The 25,859-nt window shown below is 45.3% G+C and overlaps 1 protein-coding gene across 1 annotated transcript in view; it reads right to left on the minus strand.

The window, feature by feature from the left end:
- Positions 1–23,759, minus strand: part of INSC (INSC spindle orientation adaptor protein) — a 175,059-nt gene extending 151,300 nt beyond the window's left edge. The window contains exon 1 of the mRNA XM_003411992.4: positions 23,353–23,759. Coding sequence (XP_003412040.1) covers positions 23,353–23,448 — 96 coding nt within the window. The 5' untranslated portion in view covers positions 23,449–23,759. The remainder of the gene's footprint in view (positions 1–23,352) is intronic.
- Positions 23,760–25,859: the final 2,100 nt, after the last annotated feature.

Below are 25,859 nucleotides of genomic sequence, written 5' to 3' on the forward strand. Positions count from 1 at the left end.
TGCTAGCTGGGGCAGCTGGCATCCTGCAGCAATCAGATACTTTAAGAGCCCTCATTCCCAGGGGAGCCGCAAGAAACCAGGCAAGCTGCCACCCAGCCTTGCTGAGAGAACTGAGCCTCATGAAATATAGACAGCCCTGGCTCCCTGGTGGAAGCCCCAATGGCCCCTCACAGCTGGCAAGCGACAGAGCCCAGTGAGGAGGCAGAACAGACATCAGGGCTCACAGAGCCAGGCCTAGTCCCCCCCGTCCCACCCCCAGGCCCTGATAACCCTGTTCAGGCTGCTCAGAAGGACTATACCTCAGGAAGAAGGGCCTCACCTAAACCTCAGCTCTGCCTCTCAATTCTGGAGTCAGAAGGGTTTCAGCAAAGCACAGGCAGTCTCAAGCCTCTGCCTAACTGGAGATCTGGGCCCTGGAAGGCCAACAGATACGCCATCTACACAAACATGTCCCTGAACTTGATAGGGATAAGGCTCCAGGGTCAGGCAAAACTCAGACAGCCTTCCTGAGGGGCTCACTTAGTTATCTTAGAGTACCAGAACTAATAGGGGCCTATTAGAGATAACCCTCTGGTCATAATAATAACAACAGTGAAGAGGAGGAGGAGCAGAATGAGAAGAAAGAGGACAGATGGAGAAACACTCGGTGCTTACAGTGTGTCAGGCACTGTTCTAAATGCCTTACATTTAATCCTCAAAATAACCCTGTGAGGTAGGTTACTATTATTATTCCCATTTTTCAGATGAGGAAACTGAAGCACAGAGAGGTTAACACGGGCAGATGGGGAGACACATTCAGAGAGATGAAGAGACTTGCCTGAGGTCACAGAGCAAGTCAGAGCTACACCTGGGACTTGCACCTAGGTTTTCTCGCTCCCATAAACCACTCCCATGGGGAACCCAAATAAGGTGTTGCTTGGCAGAATGTTGGAGACACTGACCAGGGTCTCAGCGATTTACAGTGCGAAATCAACGGAGCCTCAGTTCCCCATCTACAAAGCAGCCATAATTATGCCTGTTCTTCCTCCTTTGCTTGTGGTTACAAAGCACAGGGAAATTGACAGTGAACAGGAAAAGCCAAGTGATTCCTGGTCTGATCCAGCCCAGCCTTAGAATGGGACAGGAAGATTGACCCAGAGGTGCTCAGGAGTCCCCAGTGGTTGGAGAGAGAAGAGTCAGACATCAAGTTTACCCTTCAGAGGTGATGTGCCCCAAGTATCTGACTTATATAACACCCAACCTCTAAGTGGTTCCAATTTGTCCAAAACAGACCACCAGGCAACCTCCTCCGAAGAAGTTTGTGTGGCAGTCCTGGGAAGAACACTTGGGTGCCTGGCATCAGGAAAGCCACAGCTGCCCCCGTCTTGTGGCCCTTGTTATGAGTAGGTATGTGTCCCCCAAAAAGTATGTTTGAGCTCTAATCCCTGGTACCTGTGAATGTGACCTTTTTTGGAATTGAGTCTTTGCAGATGTAATTAGTTAACGTGAGGTCATATGGAATACAATCAACCCTGATCCAATAACCCAAAACCAGTTGCCAATGAGCTGACTTCAATTCATGGTGCCCCCATGTGTGTCAGAGTAGAACTGTGCTCCATAGGGTCCTCGATGGCTGATTTTTTGGACATAGATCACCAGGCCTTTCTTCTGAGGCACCTCTGGGTGGACTCAAATCACCAGCCTTTTGGTTAGCAGCCAAGCATGTTAACTGTTTGCACCACTCAGGGACTCTGATCCAATATACAAGTTGTCCTTAAAAAAAGGGGAAAAGGGACACAGAAAGACAGAGAAAAGACAGCCATGTGAAGACAGAGGCAGAGATTGGAGTTCAGCTGTTGTAAGCCAAGGAATGCCTGGGGCTACCAGAAGCTAGCACAGACAAGGAATGATCGTCCCCTAGGGCCTTCGAAGAGAACATGGCCCTGCCAACACTCTGAATTCAGACTTCTAGCCTCTCAAACTGTGAGAGAGTAAATTTCTATGGTTTTAAGTCACCCAGTTTGTAATAATCTCTTACGGCAGCCCTAAGAAACTAACATAGTCCTTCCCAGCTCTGAGGATCTGACTCCTCAGCTGCCCATCAGAGGAGTTCCCAGCCCTGAGTCTCATGAGGAAGTTGCAACCACTGACATACGGAGGGCTGGCCCTGAGCTGGGGATATTCTAAAGGTAAAGAGGAAGAAACTGGTGCCCTTGGCCTCTAAGCCCTCGGGCAGAGTACAGCCCCCAAGGGAGGCTTGGCTGGGCCTTTGGGCCACCTCCATCCAGAGCATCACCTCCCTTTGGTTAAGAACACAGATTCAAAGGCAGACTTCCTGGGTTCAAATCCAAGCTCCAACACTTATTAGCTGTGTGACGTTGGGCATTACGTCTCCATATCTGTAAAACGGGATATATAATCAGGATAAAATGGAAGTAATGATTCTTTCTCCATAGAACCCCTGTGCAAAGGAGTGAGATCACATATGTGACATGCCTGAGGATCAGTAAAACCCACACCAAATATGTTGCCATCAAGTCAATTTAGACCCATGGCGACCCTTCGGAACAGAGCAGAACTGCCCCATAGGGTTTCCAAGGAGCAGCTGGTGGATTCAAACTGTCAACTTTTCGGTTAGCAGCCAAACTCCTAACCACTGTGCCACCAGGGCTCTAGGGCTCAGTAGATGCTTGCTAAAACTGGTTCCATTTCTCTTCTGGTGAGCACAGTAAGCAGGAGCAGGGAAACAGCCAGACAGAGGTCATTCTTCCTCCTTCCAAACTATATCCAACTTTTCAACTGCTTGTTACTCTTTCACTTATTAATTATCCCTTCTTACTTTCTAACTTTTCCTGATGTGAATGTTAGCCAACTGCTCGAATGTTCCTTAGCTTCAGTTTGCAAAAACAAGGGGCCTTTCTCACTGGGCGCAGGTCCCAGGGTGCTAAAATTAACAATCTCTATACTTTAAGCTAATGACTTACTGGTCGTGGCTGCCACCAATAGACATAACTCTCAGATAAAGGCCATTAGAGAAAATTGAACAGCTCCAACATGGTGAAAATTTGGACATATCCTGTTTCATAAATCACGTTCTGATGTCACACCGGGCAAGCTATTTCCCTCTCTGAGTCATAATGAGGATCCAGGTTAAGGGGGTCTCTATACCCTTGGGAATAAGGACATAGGAGAGACAATTCAAACCAGACCAAACCCATTGCCATCGAGTCAATTCTGGCTCATAGTGACCCTACAGGACCGAGTAGAACTGTCCCACAGCATTTCCAAGCCTGTAATCTTTATTGAAGCAGACTGCCACATCTTTCTTCCACAGAGCAGCTGGTAGGTTTGAGCCGCCAACTTTTCAGTTAGTAGCCAAGTGCTTAATCACTGCACCACCAGGGCTCCCTGGAGGTACAGCCTTTCACAGTTTCAAGAATATAATGTTCTTATTTCTAGAGTCACGAGCAGGTGGTTGTGCTACATTAGCGATGGTGATAATCAGCCTTCTTCTATCTCATTTCCTCCCCAAATCCTCCAAACTGGAGTTTGCCCAATCAAATTTGGAAGGTAATAGAATTCTAAAGCTCAGACTAGTGATTCAAATTCTAGTTCTGCCTCTTATGAGACCTCTCTGGACTTCAGCTTCTTCATTTCTAAAATGGGAATAATTTCTGCTTTTCAGGGTTATTGTTAAAATCACATAAGATCAAGTAGCCTACAGGAATACTAAACAGCAAATTAAATAATAATAATTACATAATAACAGCTACTTTGACCCAGGGAGCTGGTTGTGTTGCACAGGAAGTGTCATGGTCTCTATCTTTGTGCCCAGTGAAGGATTCATTTTCCACCCAGATGTAAACAGTTGCTTCCTATCACAGGGGATTTTAAAGCAGAATATACTGGAAATAAGCAAAGCTTTCCATGGAATAGATTTGATAAAGACCCAGTACATAGAAACTATGCTTTGAATAAACACAAATAAAAACACTAAGACATTTTCTGTAATTATTAGCATTGACCTTGAAGAAACAATTCACATCCCAGCTCACATCCTATGCGAACAGAGTAGTATGGGGCATTCAAAGGAGAATCCAGGCTGAAATAGAACCTCTGCTCAGCCACAACGGTGAAAGGTTCTCACCATTTCTTCTGAGGTACCTCTGGGTGGACTCAAATCACCAGCCTTTTGGTTAGCAGCCAAGCATGTTAACTGTTTGCACCACTCGGGGACTCTGATCCAATATAAGAGTTGTCCTTATAAAAAGAGGAAAAGAGACACAAAAAGACAGAGAAAAGACACCAAGTGAAGACAGAGGCAGAGATTGGAGTTCAGCTGTCAGTGAAAAAGAACCAAAGACACAGAAGCAGAACCCACTCTAGGGCCACTGTATAAGCAGAATATACCAGAGTATGAGCATGACACAATCGTTCTCAACGAATTCTATTGTCCCTGTCATAGTGTCCTCATTAAAGAATCCTTTATGTTCTGGTGTGTGTCAGGGGTAGCGGGGGTGTGGTAGCCATATACGTGGACCACATTGTCTACATATGACTATTTGAGTTAACTTCTTGGGACATGAAATGAATCAAACATGGAAAGCAGCCCAGTCACTGAATGCTGTCTTATCAAGGTTCATTTCCGCCTAGTATGCCACATATCACAAGTAACATCCAAGCAGTGCATTGCAGTGCCTAGGAGTGTCTGCAAGCTCAATTAATAACTAGTCCTTCCACCAACAGAGGGTTTCATTATTCCCCTAAAACATCTTGCACTTCCATTTTATACATGGGTCATGGCACCCCAGCACATCCAGACTGAAATCCCTCTATTCTCTTCTTCTGTCTCCAAGTAATTCCAATCCTTCAGGAATCAGCTTAATCATACCTCTTACAGGAGGCCTTCTCCAACCATCCTAAACCTACAGCAATTTCTCCAAAAATTTACCTAGGAGTCAATAAAATTGTGAGGTCTTGCACAATCTGAAGTTATATTGTAATAGAAGATGTGCCTTCTTCATGCTCCTTCTGTCTCCCCGTTCTGACTGCTGGGCGATGATAGAGGAACTGAAAGCCCTAAGATGGCGGCGGCAACAGATGGAAGAAGACGGCTCCTGAATCACAGCTCCGAGGAGAGCCACCCGGATCCCCTCACTCTGTGAGGTAAACCAGAAATAAACACATTGTGTTAAGCCGCTGATATTTTGAGCATTGTTTTTTACAGCAGCTAGTCTAATTAACATGACTAATTGTGACAATTAAAGTAAATGATATATTTAAGGCAACTATGAATGTGCGAGACACATAGAAGCTACTCAATAAATCTCACTCTCTTTCCCTTCCTCCTCAGTCTTGGAGGAGATGGACAACTTATTTTGTTTGTCTGCCCACAATTAACCCTCTGGATGCAGACTCTAGCTCATGTACAATACAGCCAGAGCTCAGGAACTGATGGAGTGAGGATGGGATGGAATAAATACCTGCAAACATTTAAAATCCTATCAGCTCTAAGATTCTGTTTCCAAACCACTGCCTTCTCTGCTCCTATGCAAAAATTCATGATAATAGCTAAAATTTATTGTGGTCCAGTGATTCTAAGATGCATGTTTTTTTCATATTTTAGCATCTGAAAATGGGATGTGTCTTACAATCGGCGGCATCTTGGCAGTGTCACAGTTTAATTGAAAGCTTCTTTTATTTTTTATGAAGGAATAGGGCATCTTACAACGTATGGCATGTTAACTTCAATGAACTTTGATATTGGGTGCTTAACTATGCACCAAGCACTGTTCTAAGTATTCCACATAAGTAAATTCATATGTCCCTTCAAAAATCCTAAACGATCAGTATTACTATTAACCTCATTTCAAAGATGTGGAAATGAAGACTCAGAGAGTTCTATAATTTGCTAAGATACAGAACTAATAAGGTGAGCAAAGGCAAAGACTATATGCTATCCTTAAGGCTCCCCACACCAAGCCACTATTTTCCAGCATCTAATTTTCAGTTGACAATTGAGTCCTCTTACAGTGAAAGCTCACATCGGCAGGATTTTTATTTTCAGCAATATCGTAAACCAGATACTCTAAAATACTTCTCCATGAGAACAAATGTAAAGGATGGAAAGATGTTTTTAAATGCAGCACTGAGCTAGCAAAAATATCATCTGCAGAGGTCAAAATCAAAGTAAGTATAGGAAACAGGGATAACAAGCCAGAGCTGAAGGGCGATGTTTCCCTGAGAATATCTGCTGACCAGTGTATTCCCTGAGCTTCTGCTCGAGGTGTGTATGCGACAGGGAGACAAGAGATGAAGCCCAGGAACTTCTCAAGAGGAAGAATCAAATAGGGGTTCCAGAGGCCAGAAGCTGAGTGCAAAGGTAAATGAGAAACAAACCTTCCACACAGATAGTATCAGCAAGAAAAGCTGTCTGTCCTGACCTTGCTGCTAAGGGAGATAAAATCTCTCTTGAGAATGAATGACCACAATATGGCCTTCATGTAGGTTTTGGTCCTGATCTTACACTATTTTTGTCGGTGGTGGTGGTTGGGGTGGGGGGTGAGGGGGTTCTTAATTAGAGAATTGATTTTCACGAAACAAAAGAGTCTTGGAAACACTTTCAAGGAGCAAAGTCTATTAAAAAATGACCAAGCAGATTTGAGAAGGAACCAAATAGACCTTTTATAAAGTCAAAAGACAATACCTGAAATGTAAAACTCACTGGGCAGATTAATTACATGGTGTATGTTGCTCATCTCAATAGATAAAATAATTTGATAAAATTCAGCAGCCACTCAGAAGAAAACCTTTTACAGAACTAGGAACGGAAGAGGCCTTACTTAAACTGATCGAAGGAACATCTACCAAAAAAGAAAGAGTCCAGTGAACAACGTACTAAGTGCTATGTTGAAAGCATTTCCTGTGAGATCAGGAACTAAATAAAGAAACCCAGCTCTCACCACTTCTAATCAGCATTGTGTTAGAGGTCTTAGCTAGCACAGAAAGAATGAAAATGGGCAAGAATGGAAAGAAACAAAACTGTTATTATTTGCAGGTAATACGGTGCCACATTTGCCTGTGCAGGGGGCCGAGGGGAGGCTGAAATCAGCTTCCGCTCTGCTTACGCAGCCACGCGCCCTGCATAGTGCGGGGTCCACCAGGCACAAACCTGCCATCTGCACGATCAGCCAAGTGTCCATGGGTCTGTGTCCTCCCAGACAGGGTAACCAGTAGTCAGTTGCTGTCGAGGAGTCGATTCTGACTCATGGTGATCCCACGTGTATCAGAGTAAACTGTGCTCCACAGGATTTTCAGTGGCTGATTTTTCACAAGGAGATCACCAGGCTTTTCTTCTGAGGTGCCTCTGGGGGGACTTGAACCACCAACCTTTGAGTTAGCTGCCGAGCCTGTTAACCATTTGTACCACCCAGGGACTCCCCCAGACAGGGTACCTTCCTCTAATTCCGACAAAGTTATTGTATGGATCTGTAAGTTACCCTCATTGTCCATGTAGAAAACCCAAAAGTCTCTATGAATAAATTGTTATAATTCATAAAAGCATTTAGAAAGGTTACGGAAAAAATGAATATACAAAAACGAAATGTAGTCCTAGGCGCCACACAAGCATAGAGTGAACTTTAGAAGAGAGGCCATTAAGAATAGCAACAAAATATATAAGGAACATAAAAATGAACCTAATGAAAAATGGTGCAAGCTCCCTATGGAGAAAATTGTAAAATTTTATTAAAAGATATTAAAGAAGGCTGGGATAAATGAAGAAGTATTTCATGTATATGGATAGGACGAGTCAGCATAAATGGATCCATACATTCAATGCAATTTCAGTCAAATCCCCACAGGATTTTTTTTTCCTGGAATTTGACAAGTTGAATCTCAAATGTATAGTCAAGCTATTCCTGAAAATGAAAAAGAAATCGAGAGGCCTTTTCCCATCAGATAATAAGACTTATTTTAAAGTAATAAATATGAGGTGATAACCATCTGTCAGGTGCCACCCATCTATCTGTTTGTCGTAATGTGGTTGCTTGCAGGTTGCTATGATACTGAAAGTTACGCCACCAGTATTTCAAATGCCAGCAGGGTCACCCAGGGTGGACAGGTTTCAGTGGGGCTTCCAGACTAAGACAGACTAGGAAGGCCTGATAATCTACTTGCAAAAATAGACAATGAAAATCCTGTGGTTCACAACAGGATATTGTCCCATATAGTCCTGGAAAATGAGCCTCTAGGCTGGAAGGCACTCAAAATACACAGTGGCCACAACAACGGACTCGAACATCCCAATGATCAGAGGATAGCACAGCACCAGGCAGCGTTTCATCTGTTCTACATAAGGTCATCATGAGTTGGAGCTGACTCGACAGCAACTCACAACAATTAACCCTGGAATAGACTTGGAGAACTGAATAGCAAACCCTAAAACAGACCCAGGCAAATGTGGAAACTTGATTTGTGATAGAGAAGGTGGAGGCAGAAGGAGACAGATTCTGAGTCCACGTACATCCCAAAGCACAAGCAGAAAGTGAATGGAAAGTGAATTGGGGAGAGGAGAGTCAGATGATGTCCATGGTTGCCCCTGCCAGGTGTGTGAGGGAAGAGCTTCTGCCCTCACCAGCATCACTATCCCCTTCCCCTTGACCCTGTTGCCCACACATTCCTGCTCCAGAGCCTCCCTCTTTCCCAGAGCTGGGTTGAGCTGGCTGGGTTGAGCTAGAGAGAACCAAGTTGAGTATTGCTCCAAGAATCCCTTTCTGCAGCCAGCCAGAGTCAGCCCAGCTTCAGGACCAAGCAGGTGAAAAGGCTTCTGAAAATGAGAAAGAGAAGATTAACTAGAAGAACCAGGACTTGGCCTGGACTTGACTCAGTGCCCTGGGCCAACAGCAGGGTTGGGGAAAGTTGTTGCAGACACCCAGCTTCGGCTATGATCTGCCTTTGCATATCCAGGCACAGGGGCTGGCACAGCCCCTCACCACTGTGACCAGCTGAGTTTGGTACTTGTGTCTCTCAGTGAACACCACGACCCCCATCCCATGCAGCCTTTATGACTCCTCTTTCCAAACCGAAAGTGTGGACAAAAAAGCATGGACCACAAAGACCAGCAGTGAAGAAACCTGCAGCCTAGTCTCAGCTCTACCAGTAACTCACTGTGTGACCTTAGACAAGTTACTTAACCTCTCTGGGTCTCTTCTCTTATATGCAAACTAGGAATAATAATAGCTGGTACAGTTGTTGTACAGATCAAAATAAAATAAGGGATATGACACTGCTTTGCATTCCTGTGTTGTTGTTGTTGTTGTGTGCCGCTGAGTAAATTCTAACTCATAGCAACCCTATAGGACAGAGTAGAACTGCCCCATAGGGTTCTTTAGGCTGTAATCTTTATGGGAACAGATCACCAGGTCATTTCTACCAAGGAGCAACTGGTGAATTCGAACCACCAACATTTCAGTTAGCAGTGAGTGCTTAACCTTTGCACTCCCAGGGCTCCTTTATATCCCTATTGGAGGCCATGAAAAATATAAGGGATTTTGTGAGGCAATATGGTCTGTGGAAATAAGAGTCTCTTAAAAGACTCAAAGGAATGCATCTATAAAGGTATAATTTTAGGTAAAGTAGAGAATGAGCCCTGGTCTAGGATAGAAATCTAGAAGACAGGGCTCTAATCACAATTCCTTGTTGGCATCGCAATGTAATCAAGAAACCTGGAATGTTATAGCAGGACAGGTCCTCTGAGATTGTTTTCTCCAACTTTGTTGTTTTGTTTACATGTAAGGAAACCAATACCCAGAGAGAGCAAATGGTTTGCCCAGTTCACACAGCAAATTTGTGGCTGAGCCCAGACTAAAAACCAAGCTCTTTCTGTTACCCTCTCCCCTCAGGTTCCATCCATAGCCTGGCCTGGTTCATGCTTGCTACCTTGGCAGGCATAGTAAACTCACACCTAAAGAAAACACCACTGCCTCCTTTGGGACATTCACTGAGGAGCGTTGAACTTGGGGGTAGATATTTTCTGTGTCTTTGTGTTCAGCTCGCTCATGAGTGTAACTCACTCCCCTCCAAATGCCTCTGCCAGCTCTACAGTACAAGACAAACAGAACATGTTGACTAAGAGCTTAGTAAACAATTATTCATCCAGCGCTGACACAGACCACAGGGCATGGGCTGGCATGAGCTATAGCCCCAACCTCTCTAACTTACAGAAACTGTCTCCAGCTTCAGCCTTCCTCCAGTAGGATCAAAAATGCAGGGATGGAAGGTCAGTAAAGGACAATTCCATCTGAAACTCTGCTATTAAGCCACAAACTTCTGCATGCTGGAGGAAGAGAACAGGACTTGTTCCTGGAGAAGTGGCCTTTAGCTCCTTGGGACAACCAGAGAATAAATATGTGGGTTTGGAGAGATCCCTGGTGGCCCATCCTCTGGCCAGACCAAGCACCAGACTTAGTCAAGATATGCATCCTGAACGTCCACCTGGAGGCTGTGAACTTTCCTGTGCACTGCTCTCTCCTGAGTTAGGCGGGAGCATTCTTTTCTTGCAGTGGCCTCATGGGCAAGACATCCCAGGCCCCCACCCACCCTTTTCTCTCCTCTCGCCTTTCTAAGACCCTGTAAAAGGAGAGGGCTGGATTAGACAAGCTCCTGTTTGGAATCTAATGTCCCTACAATCCAATGAATGCTTAACCAAGAAGCTTCTAAAAGAGTCCTTCATGGCCAGAAGCCAGACCCAAACTCTTCTCCAGCTTGCACTACCCAGAATCCAGGTTGCTCTGTGTTCTTTGCTCAAAAGTCCTCTTGCTCAGAGGACAAGAGACATCCGAAGTTTGTCCCAACAACAGCCACTCATATCACCTGCTGCTCTTGTTACCCATCAGAGCCCCAAATCACTGCACCCCTGCCTACTGTGCATCTGGGACCCACTCCTGCTTTCCTGCCTCCTCAGTCTTCCCTAAGGCCAAGAAGTTCACATGAAGCATCAGTCTTCTTGTTGTCCGCCCAGCCCCAGCCTATCCCTCCTCATTCTGATGTTATTTTTAGCCTCTTAAAACACAGCTCTCCTTGTAACATCTCCTTGAAAACCTGTTATGTCTCCCCCAGCCTCTCTCAACTTAGGTCTAAACTTCTTAGCCTGATGTTCATGACCCTCCAGACCCTGTCCCCAGCTCTTTCAGCCCTATCATTCTATACTCCCCAACATTCCCCCTTATGTTCAAGCTTCAAGGCAGGCTCTCTGTTATTCTCCAGGCCTGACTTGTGCTCTCCACCCATCAAGATTCAGCTTAGGTCCAGCCTTCTGGAAGTTTAGCCTGACCACCCTTCCCACCACAACCAGGGCTCTTAGGATACTCAGTGTTGACTCCATTCATCTTGGGCTTGCCAGGTCCTGTTTGGTTTTATGACTGACTAATGAGCTCCTAGTCCTTCCCAAAGTCCTAGAAGAATATGCCCATATCAACTGCCAACTGACATAATACTCTACTTGTAGCAGATGAAGGCTTATCTTAAGTAGTGAAGTTAGCTGGATAAACCATTGAGGGACAGAAGGGATGGATGAATAATGATGAAGGGTTTCATGCACAAGCTGTGTTACATAGACATTTGTAGAATAAAAAATGAAATGGATGAATAAGTGAACCTTGGTCCTAGCCAGCATCATATATTACCTAGATAATTACAATAGCCTCATAACTCATCTCTGCCCTTCCTTCTAGAATCTATTCTCTTCATAGCAGTCAGAGCATGTCAATTATCTGCTCAAAACCCTCCATCTCATTTAGATTAAAAGCCATATTCTTCAGATAGTCTACAAGATCCTTCATGATCTGCCACCCATCAGCACACTGACTTCTACTCCTTCTGCTCTCCTATCTCTTCCTTCACTCCATTCATATTGATCTTCACACTGTTTCTCAAACAAGCCTCAGGGCTTGTACCTTTACTGACACTCTCTTGTACACTCTTGCCCTAAATATCCACACAGCGTGCTCTTTTACTGCCTCATGGCTTCTGTTTAAATGTCTCATCAGAGAGAACCTCCTGGCTACCTGTATAAATTTACAAACCTCCTCCCACACTTGGCACTCCCTATGTCCCTTACCTAGGGCTGCCATCTCAAAGCATTACAAATTGAGTGTTGTCTCACAGTTTTGGAAGCTAGTAGTCCTAATTGAGCATGTTGGAAGGCTCTAGGGACAGTTCTTTTTTTGTATTTCACAGCTTCTGGTAGCTCCATGCATTCTTTGATTTATGGCAGCATAACTCCAACCTCTGCCTCCATCTTTACATGGCCATCTTTCCTCTATTTCTCTGTCTCTTCTCCTGTTTTATAAGGACACCACTATGATTGGATTAGGACCCACTCTACTCAGTATGATCTCACCTAAACTGATAACATTTCCAAGGACCCTTGGAAACCCTGTGGCTGCTAACCAAAAGGCTGGCAGTTTGAATCCACCAGGCGCTCCTTGGGAACTCTACAGGGCAGTTCTACTCTGTCCTATAGGGTTGCTGTGAGTTGGAATCACCTTGATGGCAGGGGGTCTGGTTTTTGTTTGGGTATTTCCAAGCAAGGTCATGTTCACAGATACCAGGGATTAGGACTTGAACATATATATCTTTTGGGGGAAATAAATGAACTTATAACACCATCCTTTAAATCTTCCCATAGCACTTATCACCATTTTGTATACTACGTATTAACCTGTTTGCTATCTTACCATACCAAAAAATATATATATATGTATATATATATGTATATATATATATGTATATATATATATGTATATATATATATATGTATATATATATATATATATATATATAGGCAGAAAGTCTATTTTTTGCCTACTACTACTATATCCCCAGTCCCCAGAACAATGCATGGCACATAGTAGGTGCTAAGTTAACACTTGTTGAATGAATGAGTGAGTGAGCAAATGAGTAAATGAGTCTGTGACTTAGACCCTTGGCACCTTCTGGGATTTCCCCAAAGATGCTCTTATCTGCTGCTGCTGCTTCAATTGTCCTACGTCTACTCAGTTCCAAGCCTGTCTGCCACAGCAGATGGGAAGCACACATTCTGGGGCGTTCTTTGTAAATGACAACCCTCAGAGAACTGAAAGAGCAGTTTCTGAAGGGGTGGGGCCAGGATTAGTCCATTGCCTGGTTTCTAAATGCCACATTTTTAAATCCTGCTTGCCTCCCCTTCCCCCCCGCACCGCCAGCCTCTCTACAAATTCCACAGGGCTAAAGTGCAATCCTGGTGGAAAATGAGGAAGAAAACAAAAGCATCCTCTTTTCGACGATAGGGATCATACAGAGCTGCGTTTCTCTTTCTCCTTAGCCCTGAGCACTAGCATCTTTGCAGAGCCCAGGTACCATCTTGTATTGAATCAAGAAGCCTAATTCCTAAGCTCTCATTACCACAGAAAGAGGGGAAGCTAGGGTTTGGAATCCTCAGAAAAACAGAAAGTGAGATAAAAGGAGCAATCAGTGTGGCAGTTTCTGGTCTCCTACTCTTCCTGTTAATAATACACTCCAATTGCACATGGCCCAGCATTCTATCAGCACAGTGGAGTCCCTTCCACCCCTGATGGTTTCCTTACTTGAGCTTCTGTGCTGTAAGGACCATATGAAAAAGAAGTAAAGGGAAGGGAAGTGAGGATGACTCATCAGCCTTCAGTCCCACTATAAATCCAACATAAATTCTTGTTCATGGATGGATAGGTGGATGATGCATAGCTCGGTAGGTGGTATATGGGTGGATGGGTGGGTAAGCGATTGAATGAAGATGAAGCAGATAACCAAATATTTAAAACTTAAAACAATTTATTATATTAGTTCGTTTACTTATTTTTTTACACTTTATCACACTTGACTGCAAACATCATAAGGACAAAGACCTTGCCTGCTTTATTCACCACTCTGTTTGCAGTAACACTGTTAGGATAATAGTAAGCTCTTAGACCACCACTTCTGACCATGATGGAGTAGCTGGTACTGGAAGTCTTCCCCCCCATAAACAACTATAAGAGAGTTTCCTGATGTTGGGCAATAGGCAGCTCAGAATTGTGCCCTATGAGAGAACAGAAACACACACAGATCACCCTGGCTTTCTGTCAGGGAGCATTTTCCAAAACATGGCACAGGGCAGTGTGGCCTAAGCAGAGCATGCTGATCTCACTGAGGTGGGCAAGCAGAGGCCAGAACTTGGGGCTACTGAGGCAGCTGAATTTTGTCGGACAGGATATCAGACAGAAGGGAGGTACACGGAGAAGAAGCCCAGAAATATGTATGTGGGCACCCTTAAGGCTTTGGCCAAATATTAAGCTATTCACGCACAAAGGGAGACTCTGCAACCTTTGGCAGAGAACAGCTACTGAGGATCTGTGAACTGAAAGGAGATTTCATATGTCCCATATGGAGACATATGAGTTACGACAGAGTGGAAAGGAAATACCTCACTAAACACTCCAGGAATTCAACTGAGACCAAATTAATCACACCTAAGAGTACTGGACCAGTCCTAACAAAGCTTACAAACACGCCTTGGAATAATCCAATTTATCTACTGGTAAATAACCGCTTGTGAGAACAAAACTCAATAGTATTTAAAGAAATAAAACAAATTCCAGACTCTGAACAATGTAGCATCCACAATGTCCTTCACATAAGTGAAGAAGAAGGAAAATATGATACATAATCAGAAAAAAAGAAACAGTCCCAGAGATGACATGATATAGGATTAGCAGATGGGGATTGTAAAGCAACTCTTAAAAATGTGCCCAAGGACTTAAAGAAAAATATGATCATAATGAATGAACAGTTGGGGAATTCCAGCAGAGAAATAGAAACTTCAGAGAAAATTAAATGAAAATTTTAAAACTAAAAAGTATGATATATGAAATTTTTTTAAAAAATCACTGGATGGACTTAACAACAGGGTGGAAATAGCTGAAGAAAAACTCAAAGGTAGTTTAATAGAAATTATTGAAGCTGAAGGACATATAGGGAAAATAGTAAAAGAAAACGAATAGCGTTTCAATGCACTGCAGTATGATATCAAGAGTTTTAATATCCTTGTAAGTAGTGTCGTAGAAGGAGAAAAAAAACTACATTAAAGTAGAAAAGAATATTTTTAAAATTTTCCAAATTTAGTGAAAAACATGAACTTACAAATTCAATAAGCATGGTAAAACCCCAAGCAGGACAAATACCAAGAAAACCACACCTAAAAATATTACAGCCAAACTGCTAAAATCCAAAGATTAAGGGAAACTCTTAAAAAGAGCCACAGAAAAATTATAAAATTATATGTAGTGGAAACAACAATACTAATCAGGATAATATTTCATCAGAAAAAATTAAAGACAGAAGAAAAAGGAAAAACATCTTTAAAGTACTAGACGGGGGGTGGCGGGGGGGGATCTGTCAATCCGGAATTCTATATCCAGTGAAAACATCCTTCCAAAATTAAGATGAAATGAAGACATTTCCAGATAAAATAAATCTAAGAGGATTCACAGTAACAGACAATATTGACTCTAATTAGACTGTGATAAATTAAGGATGCATATTGTAATCCCCAAAACAACCATTAAAACATAATCTGAGAAAATATCTGAAAAGGCAACACAGCAATTACATTATTAGGAACCCCATTTTATAGATGAGGAAACTAAGGCTTCCAGGCACATTTTTCTGTGTGTTCACATCATCAGTATGTACTGCCTTCCTCTGGCCCTCCATCAGAGGAAGTAAGAGGGCCTGAGTCAGTCATACTGTCCCTCAAGAGTGCCTTTAAACCAGCACCACACACAGGCCTACACCCTCAGACCACAGCTTGCATTTCACGTGGTTTCCAAACCCAGGATATTTGGTTTGTAAGACAAAACCTCCGTTTCTCCAGAAGAAAGTGAACACCATATACAACAATCCAGCCAAATCGCTGACGCCTACAGACATGGTCTGTAGCTGAACATGGTCTGGTCTGCCCAGAGAGGTCCTCAGGGAATCCAAGACTTCCCCAGGGCTTGGCACTGAGGGTGCCCTGGAGCTGGGGTGGGGAGACTGGGCTGGCACCAATAGCTGAGTCTGGATAGAAGCTCGATTCCCAGGTTGGAGATTGCTCCAGGAGAGAAGGCAAAGGGAGTCCAGCTCTGTCTGCCCAGCCCAGGAGGCCTTGCCCACCCCACCCCTACCTCTGCTTCCCACAGAGCAACAGTCTCAGTCTGAGACTGGGGTTAACTGGGCAGGAAAGACCAACAATGATATTCAGGTCCTTGGGCAAGACAGAAGAGTCAGCCCCTCAGTCCCTTCCCCAGTTTGGCCACAGGGGTTATTTTTTGTGCTTTCAAGTTCTTCAAACTAGGGGAGCCTACAGTCTCCATTGAGTGGTGAATGGACAGTAACCCCAGACTCTGAAGTCAGACAGACCTGGATGGAATCGTTGCTGGCTCTGACCTTTGGCTAATCATTTCATGGCTCTGTGCCTCGTTTCCTCATCTTTAAAACAGTACTTATTGCACAGCATTGTTGTAGAGATTTCATAAAACAAAAGCTACACAGAGTCCAACAAAAGGACTGGCATTTAGTGTGCACTAAATAAATGTGAGTAAATGCCCCTCCCCACTGCCCGTCAAGAAGTTCTGAAGGTATCATCAGAGGCTCTCTCGCTGGATTTTAAACCTGTTATCACTTGGTTGAACTTAAAGTCCAATAAACAAAATGTTATTGTTGTATACCATTGAGTGTTCGATTCTGATTCGTAGTGACCCTATGTGACAGAGTAGAACTGCCCCATAGGGTTTCCTAGGCTGTAGTCTTTACTGGAGCATATTGCCAGGTCTTTTCTCTCAGTGAGCCACTGGGTGGGTTCTAAATAAGAACTGCAGACCTTTTGGTTAGCAGCCAAGGGCTTAACCGTTGCAGCATCAGGGCTCCTTAGTGAACAATATGAATGGTCTTAAAGTATGAATCCTCAGCAGAAATGCAATCAAGTGTCAGTCTTAGCTATCTAAGAGTTACCTTCTGGTGGCCTGGAAAGAACAAACCCCGCACCTGCACCAAGCCACCATCACATTCCCTAGTGCCAGGGCATTTTCCAGGGCCTCAGGCCAATGATTTCTCCTCCCACTTTGTAATCTGATGGTTCTGGCAGTGCCCGTAGGCAAGAGCCGCCAATGGGGTGCGATTTAAGGCATATTGAGAAGCAGGATTCCAACACAATGCCTGAAAGTCCACCATTAGTCAATCTAGTCATTCTTTGGAGTCTCTGGGAGGCACAAATGGTTAGGTGCTGAAAGGTTGATGGTTTGAACCCACCCAGAAGAGCCTCTGAAGACAGACCTGGCAATCTACTCCTGAAAGGCCACAGCCATGAAAAACTTATGGGGGCAGTTCTACTTTGAATCACATGGGGTCGCCATGACTTGGAATTGACTTCACAGCAACTGGTTTACTGGAGTCATTCTTTGGTACTAAGCATTGCCCTCTACCATTCCCTTTCCAAAAATTAATGGCCTTGGGCAGGGTAAAATGATTCAGATGCCCCTGATGACCCATGTCTGTTAGAGGTAAAAAAAAAAAAAAAAAATGACAAATGACTCCCTGACCACTTGACAGACTTGAGATCCACTAGGAAGAAGGAGAAAGGGGTGAACACTGGCCTGTGGCCTCACAGATATGGGGGAGGGACAGAAAAGCCACACTCCACAGTCCAACCACTTCAATCTAAGCTCAGGCTCCACAAGGGACCGGCGCTCACAAAAGACCTTGTAGGAGGCAGAATTCAGATCTAAGAGACACAGACCTAACAGCAGAACCCTGGACCCAGGCAGGCTCGCATGAGGAACAGCTGGTCACGGGGCCAGGGCAGGCTGAGGGCAGGGGTCAAACTCCTTCAGGCACCCAGACACTTGTCCTTTTGAGACAAGGGAAGAGCTGGCAGCTAAAACATTCAGAGCAGGGGGCGTTTATCAATGGCCCAATTCATTCTCAACAATCCCCATTGTCTGAGCCAGCACAGAGCTAGATGTTATCTCCCAGAGCCACCACGAAGAAAGGCCCCAAGACCTGGTCACGAATCAAAATCCAAAGATACAGAAGCCAAAATTGAGACACACGGTTTGAAAACCAGATGAAATATTTGAAATTGGGGCTGTCCCAAAAAAAATCCACACAATGTGGTTCCCATTGTCAGACACCAATAGAATATTTAGTTGCTGGTTGTTCATTTATTTATTCTGATCTCTTTCTACAAAGGATGTGGAATTTTACAGTTAAAGATGTGTATACTATCAAGTTGTTAAAGCAGAAATTAAAAATGAAAGCCATGGCTCCAATTACCAGTTACGAGGATGGAGTAACACAGTAGACTAAGAACTTCCTTGCTAGGACGGAGAAGTAAATCACAGCAGGACGGAGAAGTAAATCACAGCGTGAGCTCTGCAGTCACACAGACCTGGGGATATCCCTTGACCACTCCAAGCCTCAGTTTTCTTATCAGAAAAATGACAACATCCTAATAAGGTTGCTGAAAAAAGTAAATGGAAGTAAAGCATATATTTACAATTCAATAAATGGTGGTTATTATTATTACCACTATTCTGTTGTCTGGTTCTTTTCTTTAAACTGGAACTATGTCAATTAAGTGGCCTTGCCGTGATACTCTGTGGTTACTCATTGTTGCTCTAAAATTCTGATTGGCAGGTATACGTCTTTGATTAAAAGAAAAATGGGGAAACAGCCTAGGATTTGGTCACCCAGACTCCCCCAGCTTTCTAGAACCTTTTATCAAGTCCTAAGCCTGGGAGCCTGTACAAAGGTGAGCACCAGGGAAGGCATGCTGGCTTCCTTTCCCCACTATCTTCACTCTGCTAGAAGGCTGCTGGGCTGACCACTGACTTCCTTTACTTAACATCAAGCCTAGGACCAAGCCATGCAAGGTAGATCCCAACAACCCCTCAGGAAATGGTTGAACTCCACCTGCAGCCCTGCACATCAGGGATGCTGTTGGAGCGAGAACTCAGGCACTCCTTAGACTGAACCATAAACTTTAAATGTTGAGAAAGATCAATGTCATCTTTCCAACTTCCCAACTAGAAGAGTATATCTAATCTGGGGCCCTCACTGAAGCCTGTCCAGAATAGAGTGGCCAGGATGGAAGGGGAGAGGTCCAGAAACCATAATCAACTTAAAAAATTAAAATAAAAAAAAAAAAGTTTTAAATCCCTACTGCCATTAAGTCAATTCTGACTCATGGTGACTCCATGTATCACAGAGAAGAGCTGCTCAATAAGGTGATGGTCCCTGGGTGGAGCAAATGGTTTGCATTTGACTACTAACCCAAAGGTTGGCAGTTTGAAGCCACGCAGCAGCACCCTGCAAGAAAGACCTAGTGATCTGCCTCCATCAAGGTTATAGCCAAGAAAACCCCGTGCAGCAGTTCTGCTTTATAACACAGGGGGTTGCCATGAGTCAAAACCGACTGGATGGCAATGGATTTTGTTTCTGTTTTTTAATCTTTACAGACGCAGATCGTCAGACCTTTTCTTCAAGGCCACTGCTGGGAGGGTGTTCAAATCACAAACCTTTAGGTTAGTAGTTGAGCACAAACAATTTGCACCAGCCAAGGAGCCTAATCAATAATAATAACCAGCTGACATTTTGGGATACCCAGTCTTCCAAGTACTGTATAGCATGTCCCTAGTAGAACCCAGAGGAAGGAGGTCAAAGAGAACAAGCTTCTGTCAAGAAATGAGATAGACGCTGGAAGAGAGCTGGGGAGGAAGCAAAGCGAGGGGAGCAAAGTGAAGGGGACCCCTTCCAGCCCAGCCTGCAGGTGCGAGACTTAAGATAGGGTTGATGAAAACCAAAGGGGAGAAAGAATCAGCCCAGTTCAAGTCACTACTGCTGTCTGTGGACCAAACTCTTGGGCCCCAGCCTACAGAAGGATCACTGCTTTTCCTCAGCAGGAGTAATGCAGAGTGTAGAGCCAGGAGCAAATTACAGTTGCCGACCTCCACCCCAGAGTGCAGCCTAGCACGGCTTACCTTTTAAGACTGGCCTTTTCACTTCTAAGAGAGCAAATGCTGCTTCTAAGCCCAGACTGTGAGGCCCGAGGATCCCTTCTGGCTGAGTTCCACCGGCAGGCTCAGTCCCAGATCAGCTGAGACACTCCAAAGGCACTATATCATCATCTTCCCTGACCCCCAGCCACAAACCCCTGACATAAAATATTCCCCGGGTCACTTTCCAGGACCCACTGTCCAGAGGCACCATGCATAGGGAAAAGAGGGTCTAGAGGCTGAGGGCGGGCCAAGCCAGGTGTTTGTATTCGTGCGTATGCATATTTTACTCACATCAGTACATGCTGCACACGCGTCTTTGCCTGTGTCCGAAGTGTGTGTTTGCAAGGATGTCCTGGGAAGAGGTGTGTGCAAGACTGGTGTGTGTGGGCAGGCATGTGAGTACATACGAGCAGCTGCAGGAGCATAGGTGTGGTGTTTGTGTGTGCACACGACTGAATGGTCTGCTGGTCCTCTTGCGACTCCTACCTCTTAGTGTGAGAGTGGGCCCCCCCCGCCGCCCCGTTGTCTCCCTGTTCCTGGCCCAGACAGGTGGTGTCATTCAGAACCCAGTTCACCCCGTGTGCAGAGTGAGGGATCTGTGTTCTCACCCTATTCAAAAAACCCAAAGCCATACAACCCACAGAGAAGACACCCCTGGGGGGGACACATCAGGTCACCCCAGAAAGTCGAAGTTCAGGTAACACTCCTTATCCCCCAGCTTCTGCCTTCACTGGCTCACTCTCACATCCATCCAGCCACACATCAACTCACTCCACATGCAAGTCTTCCTACCACACACATTCATGCACTTCCGCACACCCAGACACCATCCACACAGGGGCAGCACGTGCCACACAGACACACATGCCACTTGCTGGCCCCCTCCACCCGGACTGACATTCCCCCCCTACACACAGGTCCCTGCACACACTCACACTTTCAGACACATGCTACAAAATTCCACATGCTGACATACCTGCCCAGATGATTCCCTCCCACTGTTACATGCCTCTGCTCACAGCACTCAACGCTGACACATTTACACGTATCATCTAAATAGTCACACACATGCCTTGTCCCCCACTAGGCTGGCAATTCCAGCTTTGGCCTCAGAATTCAACCAGTTAGAGGGTGACTACTTACTCTGACCGTGAGAGCCAGTGAGAGTGCGTGCAAGCGGTCAGCGGTGGCAGGGCGCAGCTGGAGCTCCAGAGGTCGTGAGTGAAGTGGCCGCTCTGGCGGAGGCCCGGGGGCGCCTGCTGCCCCCCGCCCCCGCCCCGCCCAGCTCCCCCTCCGGCCCGCTGGCTCAGCTGCTCACAGACGGCTGCAAACTCTGAAGGACCTTCCACAACAGTGTGCTTTCAGCCAAGCCTCTGTCCTGCGTCAGGCACCACTGCCGAGTTTCAGCTGGGCCTCGAGGGCTATTTTGGTACCCCCGGCAGTGGAAACATCGCGCTCGCCTCTGTGGGGAGCGCAGGAATGGGAACGTGGTCAGGCCTAATTAGAGACCTGGCTCACCCCTGGGCTGGGCGGGAGTCACCGCGAGTAATCACCCCCGAAGCCGCGGAGCCGTCCAGGCCGGGGCCCCCACATATGCCCCACATGCCAACATCTGGAGAGGGGAAGGGAATGTGCCGCGAGCTTTTCCCTTGGAGCTGAAACAAAACAGGGAGGGATTTGGGGGCAGTTCACAAGTTCTGCAGAGGGAGCCGCCTCACTTTGAGCAGCCCCCAAATGCCTGGAATGCGACATGGTTTACTCACCACAGGTGCTTCCCTTGGAAGCTAAGTCACCCACATAAGTCACCCTCCAGATCACGGACCTGCCAAAAATTGGGAGGTGGGGGTGTTGCAGGCAGTCTTTCTAACTTGGGGCACATCAAATTCCCGCCTCTGGATTTCTTTGTGTCAGATGGTGTAAGCCTAGAGAAGAAGCCTGATTCACAAACCCAAAAACTCAGGAATGTTGCATTCTTGAGCTGGAAGGAAGCTGCAAGGTCATTCCATCCAACTCCCTCCACCCTGCCATGAATCCTGTGGGCCTGGAAGGCCTCCACCTATTCTTAGGGATCACTAAGAAAAAAGCCATCTCCCCTCCACCTCCCTTGGCTCTTGTTCGGAAGCTTAAAGCCCCACCACTCCCTCTAAATCCCTCTCATGCAAACTACCTCAATTTACTTGGAGAGAGAGTCCCTGGGTGGTGCAAAGCTAAGCACTCAGCTGCTAACAGAAAAGTTGGAAGTTCGAGGCCACCCAGAGGTGTCTTGGAAGAAAGTCTTGGTGCTCTGCTTCCAAAAAATCAGCCGTTGAAAACCCTATGGAGCACAGCTGTACACACGTGGGACTGCCATGAGTCAGAATTGACTCAATGAGCAACTGGTAAATATATTCAGGGAGAGGGACACCAGTTCCATCTCCATATCATAATGACCATTCCAACCTCCCACCTCAATCTTCTCTTCCTTGATGCTAATAATCCCTGTTCCCTTTTTCAGGCCCTGACTGAAACTGACTGTTGCTCCCTGGCCCTGGACACAGCAGTCCCTGGCATAAACTCAAACCCCATCTCAGCTTGCTAGGGGACTGGGGCTGTGGGTGGCCCAGGTCTCTTCCCTTAGACAAGCCTCTTTGACCGCAGCCTCTATCCAAACTGCCTGAGTCTACTCTCTAGTCCCTTGAGAGGGGCTTCAGTTCCCATCTCAACTAGAGCTGTCTCAGGGTCTAGGATAGGCTTGGGGCCTCCGGTCAACCACCTGGCTGGGTATTAACTCAGTGGCTGCAACCTTCTTCAAATGCACAGAGTTTGTGGAATCTTCTCTGAATCTGTTTTTGGAAGGTCAGGTGGTGTAATAAAAACAGTTAGGGCTTTGTCGTCAAAGGGACCTGGCTTTGCAACCTGTCTCTACTCCTTCCTAGCTGTGTATCCTTGGACAAGTCATTTAACCTCCCTGAACCTCAGTTTTCACGTATGTACAATGGGGGTCATTATAACCTCTCTCTGGCTCATAACGTCTTTGAAAATGCAAAATGAATTCAGGGATATAAAAGAGCCTGGAAAGCTAAGATGGTCCTTTTTTTTTTAATAGACTAGAAGTAGAATGAGGCTTAGATCATGGACAAGATAAATGTTAGCAAAAAACCTTAGAGGTCTTTTAATTCCAGGTCCAAACTCTGTGCCTGGGTTTCAGGAAAAGGTAGGAACAGACTTGGTTTGCTAGATGTTCCCTTAGGGCAGTCAGCTTGAATGCCCCCCACCCTCCATGCCCTAACACACAGATACATACGGCACAGCCCAGCTTCCTGGGCTCCTGTCGACCCCATGGGCCCCAGCCACCAGGACTTTTGCTGGCCACCTCTCCATTTCCAGGGGGGCGCCTCATGGCTCCAGTCAGCTTGGTCGCAGCAACTCTGAGGCTTGCTACCGAAGCCCCTGAGAACAGCTCCTCTCCTCCTGCGCATCCTTCTGGGCCATGGCCTAGGGAAGGCCTGTGACTTAAAGCAAAGCTGGCAGAGGCCTTCTCCCAGGCAGTTCAAGACTGAGGCTGCCCAAGGGAGCTCAGAGTCAGAGCATCCTCCCCCACAGACCCCTCCTCTCTGTCTGCCTGGCTTCCCAGTGCAGTCCTGCTTAATTCTTAATGGAAATTCCATCCCCAGCACCGGCCCTAGCTGGCTCAGGGAGTGCCCGCTTGAGCCAACAGCAAACTCCGCCTTGAGAGAGGGGGCCTGCCTGGCCATATAGATACACACACACATACATATAGGAGCAGGGAGACATGCACAGGAATATCACAGACACAGAGAGTCTCACCCAGACACACTCAAACACTGTAAGATAATAAGCACTATACTCACTGCTATTTATTGTCCAGTACTAAGTACTGTAGGAGTCCCTACGTGGCACAAACTCTTACTACTGGACTCTCACTGCTCAACTACTAGCAGAAAGTTTGGCAGTTTGAACCCACCCAAAGGTGCTTCAGAAGATAGGTCTGGTGATCTGTTTTAAGGTCACAGCCTTGAAAACCCTATGGAGCAGTTCTACCTGCACGCATGGGGTTGCCATAAGTTGGAATCAACTCAGCTGCAACTAACAATAACAACAAAGTACTTTACACATATCAACTTCTCTAATAATTATAACAACACAAGGTTCTGTTATTATCCCTATCTTACATGTGAGGAAACTGAGGCACAAGGAGGTTGAGTAACTTACACAAGGCATCTAGCAATAATAACCTCGCACATGAACACCAACACTGGGCCTTATGTGTTTTGTTTCATTTTGTCACCATAGTAACCCTTTGTTTTTTTTTTGTAGAAATTTCTGTTGTTCACATTATACAGACTAGAAAAATGGAGGCTCTGATGGTTTAACTCACCTGCTCATGGCCTCACAGCTGGTGAGTTGAAGGGAGGCTCTACCCAGATATGCATAGGAACCCTCACGGATGTGCAGGGAAAGGGACACAACCAAAAATAGTTTATTCTGCCTAAATCAGAGCACCCCCACACGTCTGTCAGTTTGTCCTAATGTGGGTACTTGTGTGTTGCTGTGATGCTGGAAGCTATGCCACCAGTATTCAAATGTCAGCAGTCACCCGTGGTGCACAGGGTTTCAGCTGAGCTTCCAGAATGAGACAGACTAGGAAGAAGGACTCAGCAGTCTACTTCTGAAAAAAATTAGCCAGTGAAAACCTTAAGAGTAGTAGCAGCGCATTGTCTGATATAGTGCTGGAAGATGAGCCCCTCAGGTTGGAAGGCACTCAAAAGACAACTGGGGAAGAGCTGCCTCCTCAAAGTAGAGTTGATCTTAATGACATGGATGGAGTCAAGGTTTCAGGACCTTCATTTGTTGATGTGGCATGACTCAAAATGAGAAGAAACAGCTGCAAATATCCATTAATAATAGGAATATGGAATGTTCAAGGTATGAATCTAGGAAAACTGGAAATCATCAAAAAATGAAATTGAATACATAAATATCAATATCCTAGGCATTAAAACCAAAACCAAACCCACTGCTGTCAAGTTGATTCCAACTCATAGTGACCCTATAGGACATAGTAGAACACCCCCATGTGTTTCCAAGGAGTGGCTGGTGGATTCCAACTGCCAACCATTTGGTTAGCCACAGAGTTCTTAATCACTACGCCACTAGGGCTCCATCCTAGGCATTAGTGAGCTGAAATGTACTGGTATTGGCCATTTTGTATCAGACAATCATATGTCCTACTATGCTGGGAAGGATAAATTGAAGAGGAATGGAGTAGCGTTCACCATCAAAAAGAACATTTCAAGTACATCGCTGTCAGTGGTAGGATAATATCCATATCCCTACAAGGAAGACTAGTTAATACAATTATTATTAAAATTTACACACCAACCACTAAGGCAAAAGATGAAGAAATTGAACATTTTTACCAACTTCTGCAGTCTGAAATTGATCAAACATGCAATCAAGATGCATTGATATTTACTGGCTATTGGAATGCAAAAGTTGGAAACAAAGAAGAAGGACCAGTAGTTGGAAAAGATATCTTTGGTGATAGAAATGATGCAGGAGATCCCGTGATAGAATTTTGCAAGACCAACAACTTCTTCATTGCAAATACCTTTCCTCAACAACATAAATGGCAACTATACACCTGGACCTCACCAGATGGAATACACAGGAACCAAATCCACTACATCTGTGGAAAGAGACAATGGAGACTTTCAATATCATCAGTCAGAACAAGACCAGGGGTCAACGGTGGAACAGATCATCAATTGCTCATATGTAAGTTCAAGG

This window comes from Loxodonta africana, chromosome 7 (assembly GCF_030014295.1).
Source record: "Loxodonta africana isolate mLoxAfr1 chromosome 7, mLoxAfr1.hap2, whole genome shotgun sequence".
Classification (NCBI taxonomy): domain Eukaryota; kingdom Metazoa; phylum Chordata; class Mammalia; order Proboscidea; family Elephantidae; genus Loxodonta; species Loxodonta africana.